The following is a 19,927-nucleotide window of genomic DNA, read 5'->3' as shown; positions in this document are numbered from 1 at the left end:
TGCCCCCGGGAACATGGCCCCTTCCCCCATGGGGGGCTCTGAGTCACAGCTCGGCTGGGAGCCAGCAGCCCCCCAGGCCTTCTAGAGGCCTCGAGATAAGGGCATGGATGGCGAAGGGGGTGAGAGCTGGACACGGCCCTGCTATGAGGTGCAAAGCTTAACCCACCCCTGCCTGGGCTCCTGCTGGCACAGGCCCAGGGACAGGCAAGCAAAGGTACCACATGTGCCTGGGGCTTGGTGACAGGGTGTGCGCTAAGGGCCAACCAGCCACGGGGCCAGCCACACACCAGGCTGGCCTACGCCAGCGTCCGGCTAGTCCCATGTGTGAATCCACCATTGTCTGGCTTGGGGTGTCCCTGCCCAGGCTCCAAGAGCCGGGCTGGGATCGCTGACCGCACGGTGCTCATCTGCCCTGCTCCTGCAGTCGCTGCATCTTCAGGATCTGGCCCAGGAGCCTCTGCACATCTTCGTCCATGTGGCCCTGTAAGGAGATGGGGGTCACACCAGCCTCCCCCAAGCCAGGGGCCACAGGAGATGTCTGTCCTGGCTCAGCCCCACTGCCAGCCCCAGGAGCTGAGTCAGGGCAGCACATCGCTGGTCCCAGAGGTAGCCATCGCTGCAGGCACCAGACACAGCCATTTCCCAGAAGGAAGAGGTGCTCACTGAGCTGGCCAGAGCCCAGCCCCCTGCCCTGGAGTGGGCATTGCTCCGGCCCCCAGCCCAGCCAGTGGCAGGGGCTCAGCCAGCCCCTACACCTGCTATCACAGGCTCGGAGAGGCAAATCTGGCCTCTGCCCTGGCGTTTAGGGTTGTGGGGGTTCAGGGCTGGGGTCCTGGATCTGGCCTGGGGAGTGGGGGGGCTCAGATGGAGGTCTCCCTGCAGAAGCACACACAGCCACGGCCCCAGACAGGCCTGCTCTTCACCATGCGGCAGACCACAGACACAGAGGAGGCAGGCGTTGCACATGCCTAAGCCAGCGGGCACGCGTGCACACACGCACACGCACACACATGACTCGGGGGCTCCGGAGTTCCACGTGAGTGACCTTCTGCCCAGCAGGGCCATGCCGGCGCCCGTCCACCCTGCAGGGAGGCCTTCCACCGGTCCTCCGGCCTGCGGTGCCAGCTCCTGGGAACAAGGGCCCGGCCCCCTCCCCCGTGAGGATGGCGTGTCCAAGGTCCCATCCTTCGGCGCCAGGGAGCTCAGGGGAGAGGGGCAGGGAGAGGGCAAGAGATGTAATTCCCGCAGGTGCCAACTGGCCTCGTTGCCAGCCCGACAGGCAGCCAGATCCCTGCCCGCCCATCCACCTGCACCTGCACCTGCACCCCCACATGCACGTACCCCCTGTGCCCACTGCCTCAGCCCCCCTTGCTCCCACACTGACCTGAACGGCATAGAGCAGGTGCCCCCGATACAGTGAGACCACTTTGCTGTGGTGCCTCTCCGTGTCCTGCAAGGCAGAGGGAGCCCAGGGTTGCACTGCAGGGCCGGCTGGACCAGCCCATGCCCTCGGACCTGGCTCCCCCTGTGCCGGACACAGCGCTGTCCATGGGGGGCTACCCCTGCCTGGATGCTGAGGCTGGCAGGGGTTGCAGCGTGTCCACTCCGCACTGTCTGCGGATCCCGATGCCCTAAGCTCAGCACCCGGGTTTCAACCAGAATCCAACCTGCAGCCAGCATGGCTCTGCCAGGCACCTGGGGCCCACAGGTGATAGCTGTGGGATGGAGGCCTCCCTCCATCCCTCCCCACCCCCTGGTCTCCAGGTGCCCCTGGGTACTCACCGCCAGCTGCTCCTCCAGGGCCTTGATCCTGCCCTGCAGCACCCCTGCCTCCAGCTGGCCCTGCTGTGCCTTTGGCAGGGCTCCTGCTTTGGTGGGCAGCTCTGACAGCCCGTTCAGTGCCTCCTTCAGCTTGAAGACTTCTTTCGACAGCTCCGTGATCTGTTGGCAGCACCATGCACCCATCACAGGCTGCCCCAGGGCCGCGAGGTCTGACTTGTGCAGGACAGCAGCCCCCTGCCTCGGACCACTACGACCTCCCAGGCACAGGCATGCCAGCGTCCCCATCCCTGTCCTGCCGCCCATGGGATGCTGGAGCCAATGCTTCCATTGCTGCCACTCCTGGTGGTAACTGGGACATTGGGTCCAGAGCTCACCCCTTCTGCTGGTCTCCGGGCCCAAAGCTGGTCACCAGCCAGGCACAGATCTGTGCTGCCAAGAAGGTGGAGACTTCGGACATGTCTGAGCCCTGCCTGGCTTTTGCTGGATCCCCAGACCCCACCTCCACCTCCCACCCTTTGTGGACCTAGCCTAGACCACCATCACCCCTACCGTTTGTGGCTGTGGCTCAATTCCTGACCCCCATCTCCCCTTCAATCCTTCATCACTCTGGTCAGATTCCCAGACACCCGGCTGCCCCCCAACCCTTTATAGTGTAGCCCAGACCCCCATCTCTCCCCCTACCCTGTCCCCACCTTCCTGTCCTTGTCCTTGACGAGGCGTGCTGAGTCCTCGATGTGGCGATGCAGTTCCTGGACACGCTGAGACTCGGCCCGCAGGCTCTGCAGCTGCTTCTCCACGGCGGCCAGCTGGGCCTCGGCCGCGTGCTTCTCGCTCTTCATGAACAGGGCCTCGCGCTGCACCTGGAAGACCTCGGCACATGTCTTCTCATGCTTGCGGCCCAGCTCACTCAGCTTCTGGCTCAGAGCGGTCACCTCGGCTTGCAGGCCACTGCGCACCCGCTCATGCTCTGCCCGTGGCACTGCGCCCTCCCGTGCGCTGGCCAGCTCCCCCCGCAGCTGTGCCGCCTCCTTGCCCTTGGCCGCCAGCTCCCGCTCCAGCTGCTGGGCCGTGCCCATGATCTCCTGCAAGCTGCCCTCCAGTGCAGCTGTGGTGCGGATGTGCTCGGCTCGGGGCACTGAGTCCCGCCGGGCGCTGTCTGCCTCCCTCTGCAGCTGGGCCAGCGCGCGCTGACTGGTGCTGTGCTCCTCTCGCAGCTCCTGCAGCTGCTGGTTGGCACAGGCTAGCGAGGTGCTCAGCCGGTCCACTACGTCCTCGTGCTCCTGCAGTGACACGGGCTTGGCGGCCAGCTGCTCCTTGAGGGCCCCGAGCTCCTGGTCCTTGCAGGCCAGAGCCTCACGCAGCTGCCCCAGCTGGGCCTTCACCTCGCCATGCTGCCGCATCAGCTCGCCCAGCTGCTGCTGCAGCTCCTGGTTCTCTTCCTCCAGCCGTCGCCCATCTGCTGGGCCCACCGCCTGCTGGAAGTCACGGCTCTTCTCCTCCACGTTCCTCCTCAGCTCCTCCACGGCCGCCTCGGCCCGCCGGCACCGCTCCAGCAGCGTCGCTTTCTCCTTGGCCACCTCCTCCAGTGACTGGCTGAGGTTGGCGTCGGTCTCCCCCACGGAGCGGGTCGGGCTGGCAGCTCCTGCCCGGCTCTCCAGACGCCCCTCCAGGTCCTTTACCCGGCGCTCCTTGGCCCTCAGGTCCTCTTGGGCTTTGTGCAGTGCCACCCGCACTGTCTCCAGCTCGCTGCAGGAGCTGTCCACGGCCTCAGCGCTGTCCTGGTCCTCCACCGACAAGATGCCCAGCTGGATCTGCTCCCGCAGGTGCTGCACCTCAGCCAAGGCTGCCTCGTATTTCTCCCGGGTCTGGGCCAGCTCCTTGGCCAGCACTGACCCAGCTGCTGCCCTTAGGCCCTCGTCGCCATCGCCTCGCTCCCTGCCAGTCCCTTCCTCCTCGGCCCCAGCCTGGCCCTTCACTGCCTTCCTCAGCGCCTCCTCCAGGGTTTGGATCTTCGCCTCATACTTGGCCTTCAGCTGCTCCAGGGCGGCTCCCGTGCCAGGCTGGCCAGCAGCCCCGGGGGTCTTGCCACCTTCCAGCATCTGCAGCATGGCCTGTGCATCGGCATGCTGCCCCTTCAGGCGCTCGAACTCAGCCCGCAGCGAGTCATACAACAGGACGGGGATGAAGTCCCCCGAGGGGTCTAGGTCACTCTCGTCCCTCTCGTAGTTCTCCAGGATCTGCCCAGGGGAGAGGGGGAGAGCATGAGATGCCTTCCCTGGGCTCTGACTGCTGGCTGCGGGGTCTAGGTCCCATCTGTCCCTCAGCCCCCTGACAGTGGGGCTCAACCCCACTGGAGACCTCCCCATCGCCCCCTACATCTACCCCAGGTGCCCCCAAGTTACCCCTTATACCTGCTGTACACTAGGCAGAGATGCCCAGAGGAAGCATTTCTGAGCTATGTCTGGGAACCCTGGGAGAAGCAGGAATGGGAGTTAGAAGGGGTGTTAGCAGAGATGCAGCAGAGGCTCACAAGGCATGTGGGCACTAGCACGGGGAAGGCAGGGCTGCAGGGGCCGTGGCATGCTGGGTTAGGCTATGGAGGCCATGGCATGTGGGGGCCATGGTGGCAACTGGATCATGTGCAGACCACAGAGATGGAGGGGAGGACTTGGCATGGAGGCTGAGGCCGAGGTGCCAGCCAGAGCCAGGCCAGGATGGGGGAAGCCAGGATTCAAACACAAATGGCCTTGCTTCTCACTGGAGAAGGGAAGCAGGTGTAAGCCTCCAGCCCAGAGCAGCCCCACCTGGACTCACCCTGAGCTGCTGCTGGCTGTGATAGAGCAGGGAGGGCCTCAGGGAGACCACTGCAGAGGTGGGGAAATGCCATATTACCTGAATTTTCTCCTGCAGCTCCTTGTTCTGCAGCGTGAGGGTTTGCACCTGGTCCTGCAGTGTGGCCAGCAGCTCCTCTGTGGACAGGCTCATCGTCTTCTTGGACAGCAGCACCTCTGCCCCTGAGACAACCACATAAATCCGGCTGGAGATGACATTCCCCTGCCCCATCCACCCCTGGGACTAGGTCACGGGTGCACCAGTGCAAATGGTCCTGGGGTCCAGGGCAGACAGACCAGAAGCTACCCTGGGGGAGCTGCATGCAGCAGGCTGCTGCAGCCCCTCACCAGGAGACGGCAGGAGAGAGGGCAAACAGCTACTGTAGGTTAAACAGACTCGTGAACCAGAATAACTCGTGCCATTTAGCTTTACCTTGATTTTTCCTACAACCCTTCATTACTGGGTCTCATCACATGACCCAGGCACAGGGCTGTGTCCACCCTGATGCCCGGGCCCTCAGCCTCCCCATGTCCCTTCAGCAGCTCAGCCTCAGCCTGCAGCACACGCCAGGTGCCTGGCCCTACCTGGGAACTCCAGCAGGTCGCCCTCCTCGTCCTGCAGCGTGTCGATGTCATAGCTCGTGTTCTCCTTCTCGTTCTGGGGCAGACACAGGCAGGAAGTCAGGGCCCCGGGGGCCATGGCTTCCCGCATGGGGCTGGCACAGGCAGGCAAACGGCGGCAAACTGACATGTCCCAGCCCTCCTGCATCACCAGCTCCCTGCCCTGTCTCGTACCTCCAGCGACGACAAGCGGCTCCGTAGCGCCTCCACCTCCTTCCCCAGATGTGCCTTCTCACCCTCGCGCTCGGCCAGCTGCTTCTGCAGGTCCTTTAGCTGGGTCAAATGAGGGGATACATCATCAGGTTGGGCTGCCCTTCTCTATCCCATCTGAACTGGGGTAGTGGGGACAGATCAGACCCCAGGGCCCAACCAGAGCAGACCTGTGGCCCCCCTAGTCCTATCTATGGTGGCAACTTGTGTTGGAGAAATGGGCGACCCTCCTGTACCCTGGACTGGGCTATTCCTCCTGGCCATGGCCATGCCTGAGGCACATGGGTTCTCCTCCCCTTCCCAGCCCTTGCCTGCTGCCCTCACCATCGAGCTTGCTGGGTCCCAGCGATGGGGACGAAGTGCCTGGCTCTGTGGTGGCACTTACCTGTTTCTCCATGGAGCGCAGGGAGCCATCCTCCATTTCCTGCCTCTGGGAGGACACAGAGAGGGGTGAGATAGTCACTGCACCACACTAGCTGCTCACGTGGTAACCCCGTATCAGCCTGGGGGCTGGGAAGTGAAATTCCCAGCCTAGTGATGCCCCTTCCTGTGCCCACCCCCCAGCCAGCTCCTGCCCCTCCTGTCACAGCTCAATGCCAGGGGAAGCTCCCTCCCCACCAGCCTCATCCCAGCCACGGGCACCAGGACCAGCACTGCTCTGGTACCTCCCGCTTCTGCTTCTGCTTCTCCTGCTGCTGCTCCAGGCTCCGGATCTTCTGCAGGAACTGGGCCCGCTCCTGCCGTAGCCGCATGATCTCCTCGTAGGCCTCCCTGTCCTCCTGGGGGGGCCAGAAGCAGGGCTGTGAGGGCGGCACAGGGGGTACCTAGCCCTCCCCAGGTTAATGGAGCAATTAGCTGTGACTGGCCCCATGCCCAGCTGACACCCAGGTGGCAACTGGAACCTCAGTCAGAGCCAGAGAATCAGACCCACCCACCCCGCATGCGGACAAGAGGTCCTTGCCCAGCTGGCATCAAGTGCACACTCTTGGGTCTCTCAAGGCATCTCATGCAGGCCCCTGCTGCTGGGGGAAGCTTGCAGGGATACCCCCCACCCCAAGCCCAGGCCTGCCCAGCAGAGGAGGTGGGCTGAGACATCGAGTCAGGCTCAGGCCCATTCCCCAGGGGCTGCCAGGTGAGCTCAGAGTGGGCAGAGCCTGGCAGCCTCACCTGGTTGAGGCCAGACTGGGGAGGTGGGGGGGCCTTCCTCTTCCGTGGGGTGCTGTTCTTGTCCTTGGACAGAGGCTGGCTGGTCGAAGACGTCTGCCAAGACACCAAGGGGAGAGGGCCATGGCGGGGTCCCAGCGCGCCATGGGTCTGCCCAGGGGCAGGGGCTGGAGCAGGCTCTCATGTGAGCAGCCCCAGCCCCTCCGTAACACCCCTTCTCCCACTCCAAGTGGCAGAGGAATCTCAGTCCTGCCCCAGGATAGCTGCAGCCCTCTGCCCTGGGGCCAGGTGGTGGCAGGGCTGCCAGGTGTGCTTCAGCCCTGGAGCTACGAGGCTGTATCAGTTCCAGCCTCAAGACTCACAGAGCTCCCTGCAGGGGGGGGCCAAGCCCTTTACCTGGGAGACCTGATCCATTGAAGACTCTTCTGTGGGAGGCAGTGGTGGAGGAAAGAGACTGTCAGGCCTTAGAGGAGCCACTGGAGCAGGCCCGCAAGGGATGCTTGTACACACACATGCACACCCATGCACACAGCAGCCACATGGCAGATGCAAGCCAGGACCAAGCTCCTGCCTGCAGCTTGCGGGGGGAGGGGGGTGGGCAGCAAGTGCCAGCACTGGGAAGAGGTCACCCTCCCGCTGCAGGGGAGCAGGGAGAGAAGTGAGGGAAAGATGCCTAGAGAAATCTCTAGGCCCCCACCCACATGGCTTAACCCAGTGGGACAGTGATGACACCAGGGAGCCCCTACCCTACCTCTCACCCACCTCTGCCCTAGTGCAGGGGGGGCACCAGGTGGGGGCAGGGGACCCGGTGGCATGGGAAGACTGAGGCCACTGCCCAGCAAGCACCTTACCACTGGCCCAGGACCGGCGCTGAGCGGCATCCTGTAGGTAGTGCTGGATCAGAGCGTTGCCTGTGGCTGTGCTGTAGTGAATTGCGTCATGGCCCATGGCGTCCACCGTGGTGACCCGCGCCCCAGCGTGGATGAGCACCTCCACCGTCTCCACACTGCCATGCTCACAGGCCAGCATCAGTGCAGTCCTGGGTGAGCAACGGGCCCAGTCACCCTCCAGCCATCTGCTCTTTGTTGTGGCAGCCCTGCTCTGAGCCCTGTCTCTGCTGCAGTGACCCCCGTGTCCCATCTCCTGGTCCAACCCCCCCGCCCTAGGGACACAACTGTCCTGCTTTGGAAGCAGCTCCAAGGCAGCTCCATTCTCAAGCGTGGCTCAGAGCAAGTGTGCCACAGTCTCCAGCGAGCTGACACAGGGAGCCTGCAAGCACACCCAAGGTCAGGAAAATCACTGCCCCCCCAGAGGTATGCACAGGCTACCGCACATCGTCCCCCCTCTCAGGCAGCACTTTTCACAGCAAAGGGCCATGGCCTTAAGATGCTTCCTTCTGCTTCATGCACAACCCAGATTTCCAGCCCCCAACCCAGATGCTCCCAGCTGGATCCGCTCCCCACTGTTCCACTGCCCAGTCAGTGTCCAGGAGTCATTTCTCTCTTGCCAAAAGCATCTTCATCCCATCCCCTAAGATATAATCCTTTCCCATCTGCCCCTCCCAGTGTCCTTCTATGGGATGGCTCTCACCTGCCCTGCTGGTCTCTGCTGTTCACCGAGGCTCCGCGGTGCAGCAGGTAGCAGCACAGCTCCGAGTGGCTCATCTTGGCTGCAAGGAGCAGGGGGGTCAAGCCATCCTAGAGCAGGGAGAGGTAGGTATGTCCTTAGCAGGGCTCAGTTGAACTCTGGTCTGAATGGGCCATGTGCTACCTGCCTCCCAGCATGGCCCAGGCCTCCCCCTAGGGCTGGGTGGCACAGGTATTTGCAAGGCCAATGCCATGTGCCAAGAAACAAGCCAAAGAACGTGTGATGTGAATCCCAAGTGGCTCATGTTCATCAAGCACCCCAACTGCTGATGACGCCTGCTAGCCCAACTGCCTTGCCCAATCTGATCCACTCAGGCCCAGGAGCCCTATTCACTTCATTTCCTGTATCACTGGGCATGGCCCAGTCCACCTCAGAGACCGAGGTACCTGCTGCTGTTATTAGTTGCTGTGTTCCACCCCAGAAACAGCTGCATTTTGATGGCGGGTGATGCAAGCCTGATTCTCTGCCACCCCCTGTGTGTTTCACCCGTGAGATTCAAATAGGCTTAGGTAAAACTAAAGCCAGCTCTATGCAGCAATCCAGCCCTGCGAGCAAGGCTAACACACCTTGTACTGCTCTGGAAAGAGCTGCCTCACCTTGTCCTTGATGTTCAAGGAGGCCTTGAAATCGCAGAGGATCTCAGAGCAGGAGATGCAGCCGCTGACAGCTAGAGAGGATAAGAAGGAGCCTAAGAGGTCTGCTGGCTATGCCCCAATGCATAAGCCTACCCATGGCCTGTGCCAGGGCCTGGACGGCGAGGTCCCGGGCGTCTCATTGGGGAGGACATGTCCTTCAGCCAAAACCCGCATGCCCAGCACAGTTCCCAGGCCCCTTCCTGGCCCCCAGCCTCCTCCACCCAGCTCCTGCCTTCCTCTCTGGTTAACAGCAGGCAGCTTTCCAGCCTTAGGCAACACCAGCTTTTAAAATGGGACATGAGGGGGTGGGAGGAGGTGCCACGAGGCAGCAGGTCCAGGCTCCCTCCATGCCGACCTGCATGATGAAGCGCCGTCCGCCCGCAGCCATCAGCCACATCCACCGGGCAGGATGCCTGAGGAAGAGAAGATGGCTATTAGCAATGGCTGGATGGGGGCTGTCTTCCCACCAGCGGTGGTGGGGAGTGACAGTAACTCCTCCCGGCCTGGGGATACCCTGAAGTTGGAGTCCCACAAGGAGAAAGGCTGGGGGCGGGGGTGTTGTTGGCTACGTGAAACCAAATGCTCAGAGAGTTCCCGACAGACGGGCTTAGGGAAGGCAGGTTTCCCCAGGGGAAAGAGCAGATTTGTTTTAATCCTTTAACATTTCAGTTGAGGACTGTAACCTCGGCAGTGCAGCTGCGTTCCTCCCCCACCCCAGCATTTCTGGCTGCGGTGCATGACGGGGACTGGGAATGCAGCCGAGCGAGCGGGAAGAACCCGGCAGCTGCACGCCAGTCCCAGGGGCCCCACACTGGCACGTCCGCAGCAGAAGGCAGCACTTCCCAGGTCCTTCTTCACAAGACCTTTCCCTTGGTCAACCCCAGTCTGCCCCACTGTAGCCGCCCATGGGCAGCAAGCTCCAGCCCTGCCTGGCCCGCTTCCCTGCCGGTCCAGAGGGAGTCCCACAGGGGCTGCATGGGTCGAGGTTCCCCACAGCTGTCCTTTGTGCTCCCCCGCACCTTCTCCAGTCTTCAGCATTTCCCCAGCTTCCCACCCGGCACCCTCACCTGCAGCAGCTTGCTCACACACTGTGGGTGGCCGTGCTTGGCTGCCAAATGCAGCGCATTGTACCCTGGAAAGAGACAGGCAGGTGGGTCAGCGACCCATAGAAAATCCTGACATCCGGTGTGCTCAACGCACAGAGTCAGCACTACACAGCTCAGCCTCCCGGCCCTGGAAATGCAGGGCCCTGGATCTGATGCACGGGACACAGTAACGTCGGACAAACTGAGCTGTCATGAGGACACCGGGGTTCATGCTCCTTGTCTGAGGGAAATCAGATCTTTTAACATCACCAGCAGGCAGGAAAGCTACTCAAACCCTTCCAGCACCCCTGAAGGCCCTTGGATGTCTCCCATTCTCATAGCCGACTTCCCAGACCCTACTTAGGAAGCAACTCTCAGAATGAAGGATGGGGAAAGTTTCTGCAGGACAAAAGACAGGCTCCATGTTCAGGCTGAGTCTAAAGAGGCAGCGACTGTACTGCTCACAGGAAGCAGGAGGTCTTTGGCCATCGGTTCAAAGGAATGCAAGAGTACTGGGCTCAGTCAGTGCATTAAAGGTGCTCTAGGCCATGTCCTGCCCCGAACCAGGCCATGTCCTTAGCAGGCACATGGCGGTTCGTCCTGAGACACTGTTGCTGCAATGACTCGGGCTGTGCCTGTCGGCACACATTGCCCTGATGTGAGTTTTCTCCTGCTCCACAGCCCCTCGCTGAGATCTGAGTGGTCCCCAGCCTCTGGGCTGAGATCACAGGGGTGCGGAGAGATCTATGTCAGGGGGAGAGGAGGGGAAGTGGCAGTGGCAGGGCAGAGAAGCTTGAAGTGCAAGGAACTTTGTCAGCCCTCCAGTGAAGGGCTGGATCCTCCATCGGGTAAGTCCAAGCAGCAAAGGTGCAAAGCTCCCACTGCCCTCATACAGCTGGCCTGGGTCCCTTTTGCATAGCCCCAGCCAGCCCTGAGCAGCCGTGTACAAGCCTGTCCTGCAGGGGAGGGAGCGTGCCTTACCGGAGCTGTCTTTGGTCATGGCATCCACCCCATGAGCCAGCATCACCTCCAGGCAATCCACGTTCCCTCTCGTGGCGGCCAGGTGGAACCTGTGCCAAAGCCAGGGAGACACCATCACTTTCCAGAAACACCCCCTCGCCCCCCATGAGCCAGATCCAAGGAGTCTCCAGGTTGCCCCAAACCCTTAGGAAGACCCTGCACTTGGAAACAAAACCCATTCCCCTGACAAATGCCCTGACATGTTTTTGTAGGGTTACTTAAAAACTTCTGATCATGTAGGCTTATTTCCACAAGGCCCCTTGTAAATAGTGGTGGTAACGTCCTTACAAGCAGGTTGGCCTGTTCTTTGAAGAGAGAGCCAAGCCCAGCTGTGGAGGGTGCAGGGACTGGGCTTCCTCTGAAGGCTGAGAGCTGGGAATGACAACGGTGACTGCCTTTGGGGCAGGCATAAAAGGCCAGATGCCTGTGCTGGGCAGGGGATGAACTCCAGTTTGTGCTCCCCCGGTTTCTGATTGTATAATTATATTATATTAGTATATCAGAATTGCATTATTATGTTGGGATTTCTGATTGCATTATTATATCATGCCCAAGGGAGGGGCCTGAAAGAGTCTCTGATGAGTTGTTAGCTGTCCCTGAGCTAGAAACACCTACCGACTGCCTCATGTAGGGCCAGCAGGGCAAAGCGTATGTTAGAGCAACCTCGGGGCCGCTCTAGCACACACCCGAGCCCAGCCTGCACAATGCACTGGCTTGGGACACAGCGAGCCCAGAGGGCTGGTGAGCCCCCTCTGTGCCTTCTGCCCTGCTGCCAGGGTGTGGGACCAGACCATCACTCCCAATCCAGGCACCACTCACGCGGATTTGCCCTCCGAGTCCAGCTTGGTGGGGATGAGGCCCTTCCGCACAAGCAGGGTGGTGACGCGCTCGGCATCATTATAGTCCACGGCCTGCAGGAGCTTCTCGTCATTCTTGCTCCAGTCCTGGCTCTGAAAGGCAAATGGGGGTCAAAGCAGTGACTCCCGCCTCCTGGGGATGCCAGCCCTGCCCTAGCACAGTGGGGTTGCAAAGGTGCATCCAGGACTGGGAACTCCATGAGCACCAGGGACATATTGCAGGCCCTTTGCTGAAGATCTACAGTGCCCTGCATACACCTGCCTGGGAATATCTAGGTCGGACAGACTGCACCCAGTGCCACAGTGCGTGAGCCTGCATCCGCTGGCTGGGGATACAGGGGTCTCAACATATTTACTTCCCAACCAACCAACCAATCCATGTCCTCAAGGTCCCTCCAGGTCCCATAAAGCCTGCTCCCCACTCAGAACCAGTTTCTCTCCTATCAGTAACGTTCCCCCAGACCACCCAGTCCCTCCCGTTCCACGGCGCCTCCTGCCCACCTTGGCCATCCTCCCTTCGCTTCTGCCTGGAGCCCAGCGAGAGCACTCGGACATGCACAGCCATGCTGGGCAGAACTCAGGCCAGGCCAGGCCCGCCCTGCCCCGTGGGATGCACAGGGGCCAGCCTGGTGCTGGCACCTGCCAGATGTGCTGAGCCCCCTGCTCCTACTGGCACATGCCAACACCTCTAGAAAGCAGCCAATATTTGAGGAAAACTCTAGGCCTTAGCCTCCCACTGAGCTTGCACACAGCGCCCCATAACCCCTGGGGTAGTGGGGTCTTGGGGGTTGCAGCCCTTCACTACAGATCTTGCTGGAACCCCCTTTCTGCCCTGGGTGGCAGCTAACATCTCATCCCCCCTCCGCCACCCCCCAGCCAAGGATGCAGCTCCCACAGGTCACATTTCACAGCCCTGCTGCAGCAGACAGGTACCCATGGTGACACTGAGGCCCCGATCCTGACTTAGGAGGGGGCTTCATTTTATGGGCCATTGTGCATCAGCCTCGCACCTTAGCTGGGGGTGGGGAGTCAGTGGGGGGACCCCCTCCAGTGCTGAGGGGCAAGCGGTGGGGTGGCTTAATTTAATCCCATGCGAAGAAAAGTGCAGCAGCTTCTCGGTAAAGAGGGCAGCTCTGCTGCAGCAGACGTGGGTGTCACCTTTCGGGTGCCAGTCATGTCAGCAGTGCCCTTTTCCTGGCTCCCAAACTGGAGATCTGCTCTTCCTGACTGCTGAGCTCCAGCTGCCAGCATCTAGCCCCAGTCTGGAGGGGGCTGAGCACTGCAGCCCCCCTGGGGCTAGCGGAAGCCGCCAGCCTCCAACACGCCCCATACACAAGCAGCTGCTTTGTTCTTAGGGATCTCCTTCGCTCCAGCGCCCTGCACCCACCCAGCATGTCCTCGGCAGCTCATGGCAGGTGGGGACACGGGAGAGCAACCTCCATGGGATGCTGCTGGGGCTACTGGGTGGACTGGAGACCGCACCTGCCCCCCAGGGCGGGGAAGGACAAAGCCCTTGCAGAGGGCATCCCGCCTGGATCAGGCATGACAGTGGGAGGGGGGATGTGCAGGGGAAGGGGCAGTCTCGGAGGTGGCCAGGGGCTGTAGGCACAGCCTGAGTGGGAGGCACAGGGCTGGATCAGGCGGGGGGAGGAGGGGGGGGTCGGATGGGACGTACCGCGAAGGAGGCTGCGGCGCACAGGCAGATCTGCTTCATGGTGTCCAGGAGCTGCCGGGCGGCCATCCATCCACCTGCTCCAGACCTCCCCTCTGCTGCCCGGCTCCGCAGCCCCCGTGCAGCCGCCCCCCACCTCCTGGGGCTCACTGCAGTCAGGGCGGAGGATCCGCCTCCCTCGCCCTGCCAGCTGGGAGCTGGGGCAGCGCCTGCCCCCTCCCTGCGGAGAGCACCCAGGCTGGAGGGGGCACAGCCCCTGCCACCAGGCTACCATGACCCAGGGAGCAGGGACTCCCTCCAGCAGCCCAGAGCCAGGGCAGGACCCCAGGCGGGGTGGGGGAGTGGCGGTTCTCCGCCTGGGTGCCTGGGCACCCTGAGGTACTGCCAGATCTTTTGAAGGGTGCCACAGATAAAGCAAGCAGACAAGCGCAGGCTCAGGCTTGCCCCTGCCTGGATGATTCCCCAGCCGCGATCCGGCTTCTGCAAGGAAGTAAGCGCTGCAATCAAGGCATTTGCTCTGAAATTGGGTGCCACTCAATTCACAAAACTTATGGAGGGGCCTTGAGGCCAGTGAGGCTGAGAAGCAAGGGCTTGGGGCATATGTCCATGCCATCAGCCCCAAATCAGCCACAACAATGTACAAAGATTTCCACCCCCAGATGAACCCCCGATAGATCCTTGATTCCTGGGGGATCTCTGTGCAGCTGGCTGTCCCACCAAGCTGCTCCTTTTATCATTATTATTCATCTAGTTTCCTGGCATTCCTGGAGCACTGAGGACAGCCTGTCCCCCACCAAGAGCCTGCCGTGCCAGGTGCTATACAAACATGGAGCAAAAGGCTGCCCCTGTCCCAGAGATCTTACAGGGCAAGTGTGAGATGAGGGCAGGAGATAAAAAAACAAAAGGGGTTTTAAGGGAGCAGTGAGATAGCAGGATGTGTGATAGGATGCCTGGGGCACAAAAGGTTAAACCCAGTTTGGCTTCACCTTGAGCAGAGGCCCAAAGGAAGGACTTTAAATGAGCCCCTCGGAGGGGCCAGGCCACACCTACTCCCCCAAGTCTTCCCATCAGCCCAGCCACAGCCTGAAATGAAGCCCAGCGGATGGACACAGCATGCAGAAGCCTAAAGCTGCCAGGCCAGGTTCCTCCTGGATGCTGCTAAATAATGGAAGAGTGTATTGGTTTCCTGCCTCGGGGGGTTAATTCAATCGGTGGAAACCGGACTCCTTCAGCTCTGGGGATCTGGAAACCAAAGACAGCGAGGGCTCACAGGAGCAGCTCTCTGGGCTGCAGCACAGCCAGCGACCCTGAGCCGGGGGACTGATCCCACCAGGAGCTGGGGGGACTGATTCTTAAACAGCATACAATTTCCAGAGAGCAGAAAGGACTGCCTGTGACTGCACTGGTATCCGGGACCATGCAACAATTTCATGTAGCTCCTGCCAGGAATACCACTTTGCCCTTGTCGTCTTCTTCCTCTTGTTCTCCCTTGTTCTGGCTATGTCCTCTCCTATTTCCACAGGGAATCTGATCCATGCACAGAGGCCACTGCTTCTGACCTTCATAATCACAGAGATGCTTATTGGGCCCTTGGATCCAGAGACAAGTTGGGCTCCACTACAGAGGCAGCAAAAGGACCCCGAACCACAATGGGCCAAACCCTGCTGCCTCCACCCCTGGAAGGGAGGGCTAACTGTCCTGAGCTCTTTAGAGGGTGAATGAGTAGGGCTTTCCCTGTTTCACAGAGAGGGAAACTGAGGCACAGAGCGAGGAGGTGACAGGCCTGAGATCACTCAGCAGGTCAGTGCCAGGACTGGAGACGGTCTATTGTGCTAACTCTGCAGTGCTTGGATGTCCGTGGGGACAAAGCAGGACCTGCTGGCTTGGATGGGCTGAGCGCCGTGACATCTCAGCAGCCTCTCCCCGGAAAGTCCTGCTCTGCCTGCTGGGGAAGGGGCCAGGAGGGCCTGCTGCTTCACAGAGGCAGGGAGATGGGAGAGGATCTTCCAGGAGAAGGGACCTAGGGAGTGGGCTGAGCACACTTGAGGGAGGAACACTTGGAGCAGCCAGAGTGGTAACAGGTACATGCACCCTGAGGTGACAGGAAGGGGCAGTGGCCTAAAGGCAGAAGACAAGGGATTGAGGAGGCCGCTATGGAGCTTGGTGATTGCAAGACGAACCAGCTGCCGATGCCTGGAGTAGTCAAACTTCATTCCAACTCCCTCACCCTGGAAACATTTCGGGGGGGATGCTTCCTCATTCAAGCCCTTCCCAGCTGATGGTGTACAGGAATCTCCCAGTGACTCATAGGGGATGGAGGGGGAGTGGCAGAGGGAGGTTTTAGGGGCTAGCCAGTGCATTATCTGCCTGTGGGAGGGGAGGAGAGGGGGCGTTGGAGGAGCAGTTCCCATACTTGGAACAGGCACCACGGGATTTTAAATGAGCACAAGCACTCGGGACCTCTCTCTCACTTGTCAGTGGAAAAAACCAGCCCCTCCAGCAGCTGAGCACTGGGGCATGGGTTCATCATGGTGCCCCTGACCAACTGCCCTCAGATACTCACATCACTCTTCTTAAACCTGGCCCTCAGGCTCTTCATGGTGGCTTTGTCCCGTGCTCTCAGCTGCAGGGGGTAGATCTAAGCGGGGGATACAAGGAAGCTGTAAGATCATAGCAAAACTCTAGCCTTTCATTAGCAGTCTCACAATCAGTCTCAATATCTTCCTGTCCCTCCTGCCCTGAGGGTCCTGATATGGGGTGCTCACCGTGTTCGCGAGGGGAGAGGGCTGGACTGGCATTACATGTGGCCTCAGACCAGGGCCCGCCATCGGCCGACTGCAGGGCACGGACAATGGGCACTGTAGGGGCTCACAGCTCTGTAGGTATGGACAGGACACTCAGCCCCAGGCAAAAATTTTGGCTGACTCTTCATTTTGGCCCTGACCCTGCAGGATAACTCACATTAAAGGTCCCTCCAAGCTGCTGGTCTCTGACCAGAACCTCCTCAGCACCTGGGAGCTCACCTTGGTGCCCAGGCATGTCCCAGCTGTGGAGGAAGGAGACCTCCTCTCCGTGCCTCTGCTAACACGGCCCCCACCACAACAGGAGACCCCACCCCCAGGGTGCTAGCGGCTGGTGCTGCCACAACTGGAATATAGATGGAGGGGCCAGGTGGGGCCTGTGACATTTGCCCTGGCTGTTGGGTGTGCCCATGTGCCCAGGAAAGAGCGCCGAGTCCTGAGACAGGGCGCTTCCTGCCTGTGCCTCTGTGGGAAGGGGAGAGGCTGGCAGTCTGGTTGGCCTTGCTGCTGCAGCCTCCACCTCTGCAGACCCCATCCAATGCCCAAGACCTCCTTGCCCACGAATTCCTGACCCTTGTGTCCACAATGCCCCAAGGAAGAGGCAGAGGCTGGATGGGTATGTGGGGGGCTGCTCCCTTATCACCTTGTGCCTCTGGGCAAAATTCCTCCCTGGACCCCTTTGAGGAGTACTGGGCCCCCGCTTGGACTCTGCTCCATGTTGCCCCCTGGGTCCAGCCCTGTAGCCTTGTGTTTGCGGCCAGCAGGGCTCCATGCCTCAGGGTAGCTCAACAGCCCCCACAAAGGTACCAGCCTCCTGGGCAGCTGCTTATTTCAAATGCATGCACCCCTTCTCCACCCGCAGGCTCTTCCTGCCCCTGCTGCTTGAGAACGCCAGAGGGCTGGGTCTCCAGAGGAGGCATACGCCCCAACATGACTTCAGTGTGGGCTCCCCAGGGCCTGAGGCACAGGCAAATTAAGGGTCCCTCATGGGAAAGAGACAGAAACCAGGAGTGCTCATCCTCCATCCTCTCTTCTAATCCCCGCACAGCCCTGCCCTGCTGCACAGCCCTCTATGCCACGCTGAACCATGCTGACGCCAGACAGGAGCCCAGCCTGTTGGCATTGCTGTCAGGGCCATTACTTTTGCCTAGGGACCTGCCTCCTTGCCAATCTAGGTGTTTGCATTGGCTCTGGAGCAGTCTCCCAAGATGTCAGAGCCCCTGGGGACTCGCAGTTGTACAGAGCGATGAATGACTTCATATATTAGCCCTGACTTGTTCAGCTGCAGCAAGAGTCCCTCAGTCCGGATTGCAGATGTGTGAAATGTGCAGCTCCAGGGCTACCGGACTTTGGGCCAGTCTCCCATCTCCTGCTTCCCCTCCAAGCCCCATCCCTACCTTGTTGATACTGTCAGGTGCAGCTAGGGCAGGTTCTCACTCCTCCGTTACACGTTCAGTGCCGAGGGCAGAACAAACTCTGAAGAGTCTCCTTACTTCCGTCTTGATTGATGGGAGCTCACCGTATCAGAGATGGCCCAGCCTGGGTGAGGCTGTGTCACCGTGAACGAGGAGAAACTGGGGGAGGGACATCACTGCACTGGGAATTGGGTTACTTACCTGCTACAGGTACGGTTACCTTGCTACAGCGGGCTGCAGCTCAGCGCTGCACAGTGTTCAAGGCACTACATTACTCTGGAGCTATATCTCCATCTCTGAGCATCTCCACAGTCCTGACTATCCCAGATGTCACAGGTGCAGAGCACTTTTCATGATCAGGCTGTCCATACCCATCAGGCTCCCCACTAGCTCTGGGAAGCCAGGGTAATTATCCTCCATGCATACCATGCCTTTAAAGAACCAGGAAAGCAGCAGCAACAAGCAAGGGAATGGAGGGTCCTATTCATGGATGGCTTCTAGACCCTGATCCTGAAACAGGCTCCATAACTCTCAGGGACGTACCCCCACGGAGCAGCCTGGGGACTTGGTTTGTAGAGCTAAAGGTTCCCCTTGACCTATAGCGTAAAAACATGACAAGATTTTGCCCCGTGATTCCTTTTCTTTTCTCTAAGGCTTTGCTAGAGCTGAGGGACCCTCACACAATCCCTGGGAGGTAGGTATTGTTTTTCCCTGCGTTACAGAGAGCCACAGACATGGGAAGCGACTGCCACAAGGTCACTTGGTTGGTCAGGAACTGAGGTGGGAAAACCAGGCACGTCGACCACCAGGTCCAGGGATTGCACGATCCTTCTTTCTGTGCTGAGATGACTGGAACATTTAACCCACTCGGAGCTCAGCAGATCAGGACCTGTGCTTGCTCATTAATGGATTTTTTTTTCTCTAGCATCTATAGCAGGCTGGGCACAGAATATCTGGGCAAGAAGACATGCTCCCAGCCAAACAGTGGGCTGTAAAATATCTTGGAAAGACTATGAAGGGAGAGAAAGAATGATGCACAAGCCTAACTTCCCAGTGACAGGAGGCCTGCTGAGATGCGCATCTTCCTTGCAGGGTGACTGGAAACGGCTTGCAAAACCCAGTACTAAAAGCTACCATGGGGAGCCCCCTGCTTGGAGATGGCAGGGCTTCCACTTTAGGACAGGTGAGGCTGCATATAGGGCGTTCCCCAAACAGAAAAGCACCAGGCACTGCAGCCCATCCGTGGCCCCACCAAGTCCCAGGACCTCCCAGTCAGCCTCCTGCAGGCTCCGGCCAAGCCGGCCATCTGCCAGACGGGGACGGAGGCTCAGGCAGGGGGAGCCTGGGGATGTGGGGCTGTCTTCCTCTCAGTCCTCCCTTCGTGTCTCCAGGCACCTTCACTGGTGGGTGCCCGCAGGCCCCCCCGACTCATTCAGGGGGCAGCGGGTGCTGGTGGGCGTGCTCTGCTCTGTGTCCCCTTGCATCCCTTATTTTGCACCCGTGACCGTGCTCCCTTCCCCATTTTCTTTTCTTTCGTCCCAAGCCATCAGCTGTTGCGCTGTCCCTTTCTAAGGGCTCCCAGCTTTCCGTGACGGGTTTAGCACAACCAACAGGCCTGGCGCTGCACAGAAAAGCTACGGGTCACCTGCCGCGCCCCTTAGCCAGCCTGGCTCTGCTCCCTGCCAACTGCGGGATACGTGGTATTTCCTTAAGCGCTAGCTCCTAGAGTCCAGGGATCGGGGGATTCCCTGCCAGAGCAGCAGTGCTGCAAGGAGGACCCGCTGTCCCCCCACAGGACCAGGCACATCTCTCCCCTCTGCCAGGGCCAGGTGCCTGCCTCAGCCCTGTCAAGGACGGGCAGGGACCTTTCTGCCAGTAACCAACATGGCGGCACCGCCGCCGGCCCCACAGCCGGCGCCACCGCCCGGGGCTTGTGCGCATGCGCAGTGAGGCACGCCGGCTTCGTGACGCCCGGCGCGCTTCCGCCCGGCCGGCAGGAATTGACAACAATGAGAACTTTATTGACAGCGGCGCGGAGGCGGGCGGCGGCCGCGGGGCCATGTCGGTGAATTACGCGGCCGGGCTGTCCCCCTACTCGGACAAGGGCAAGTGCGGTCTCCCCGAGGTGAGCGGCCGGCGGTGCAGCACCCACCGCCCCTCCCCCACCTCCAGCCCCGGGACATTTTC

At 60.5% G+C, this 19,927-nt stretch overlaps 2 protein-coding genes across 2 annotated transcripts in view; one reads left to right on the top strand and one right to left on the bottom strand.

Annotated features, from left to right (window-relative positions):
* Positions 1-311: 311 nt before the first annotated feature.
* ANKRD24 (ankyrin repeat domain 24) lies at positions 312-16,919 on the bottom strand. The gene is made up of 20 exons (XM_019556983.1): positions 16,290-16,919; positions 16,088-16,162; positions 11,815-11,945; positions 10,957-11,045; positions 9,958-10,022; positions 9,246-9,303; positions 8,852-8,922; positions 8,199-8,305; positions 7,460-7,647; positions 7,005-7,033; positions 6,612-6,704; positions 6,110-6,223; positions 5,830-5,874; positions 5,409-5,507; positions 5,199-5,271; positions 4,675-4,796; positions 2,475-4,019; positions 1,783-1,941; positions 1,385-1,450; positions 312-481 (listed from the first exon to the last, which is right to left on the bottom strand). Exons 1-20 carry the CDS (start codon positions 16,350-16,352, stop codon positions 404-406), a joined length of 3,270 nt encoding a protein of 1,089 aa, XP_019412528.1. The 5' UTR covers positions 16,353-16,919; the 3' UTR covers positions 312-403.
* Positions 16,920-19,750: 2,831 nt separating this feature from the next.
* SIRT6 (sirtuin 6) overlaps positions 19,751-19,927 on the top strand; it is a 13,384-nt gene continuing 13,207 nt past the window's right edge. Inside the window, exon 1 of the mRNA XM_019556982.1 lies at positions 19,751-19,865. Coding sequence (XP_019412527.1) covers positions 19,800-19,865 — 66 coding nt within the window. The 5' untranslated portion in view covers positions 19,751-19,799. The remainder of the gene's footprint in view (positions 19,866-19,927) is intronic.

This window comes from Crocodylus porosus, unplaced genomic scaffold (genome assembly GCF_001723895.1).
Source record: "Crocodylus porosus isolate Cpor-Errol unplaced genomic scaffold, CroPor_comp1, whole genome shotgun sequence".
NCBI classification, from domain to species: Eukaryota; Metazoa; Chordata; order Crocodylia; family Crocodylidae; genus Crocodylus; species Crocodylus porosus.
The sequence above is the reverse complement of the archived record's forward strand: the minus strand, read 5'-3'. Positions and strand labels throughout refer to the sequence as shown.

Coding starts and splice junctions, on each gene's coding strand:
- ANKRD24 (XM_019556983.1), bottom strand. CDS start 16,352: ATGGCGGGCCCTGGTCTGAGGCCACATGTAATGCCAGTCCAGCCCTCT. Junction 9,304..9,957: donor GTGTGAGCAAGCTGCTGCAG/GTGAGGGTGCCG, acceptor TCTCTTCCTCAG/GCATCCTGCCCGGTGGATGT. Junction 8,923..9,245: donor GACGGCGCTTCATCATGCAG/GTCGGCATGGAG, acceptor TATCCTCTCTAG/CTGTCAGCGGCTGCATCTCC.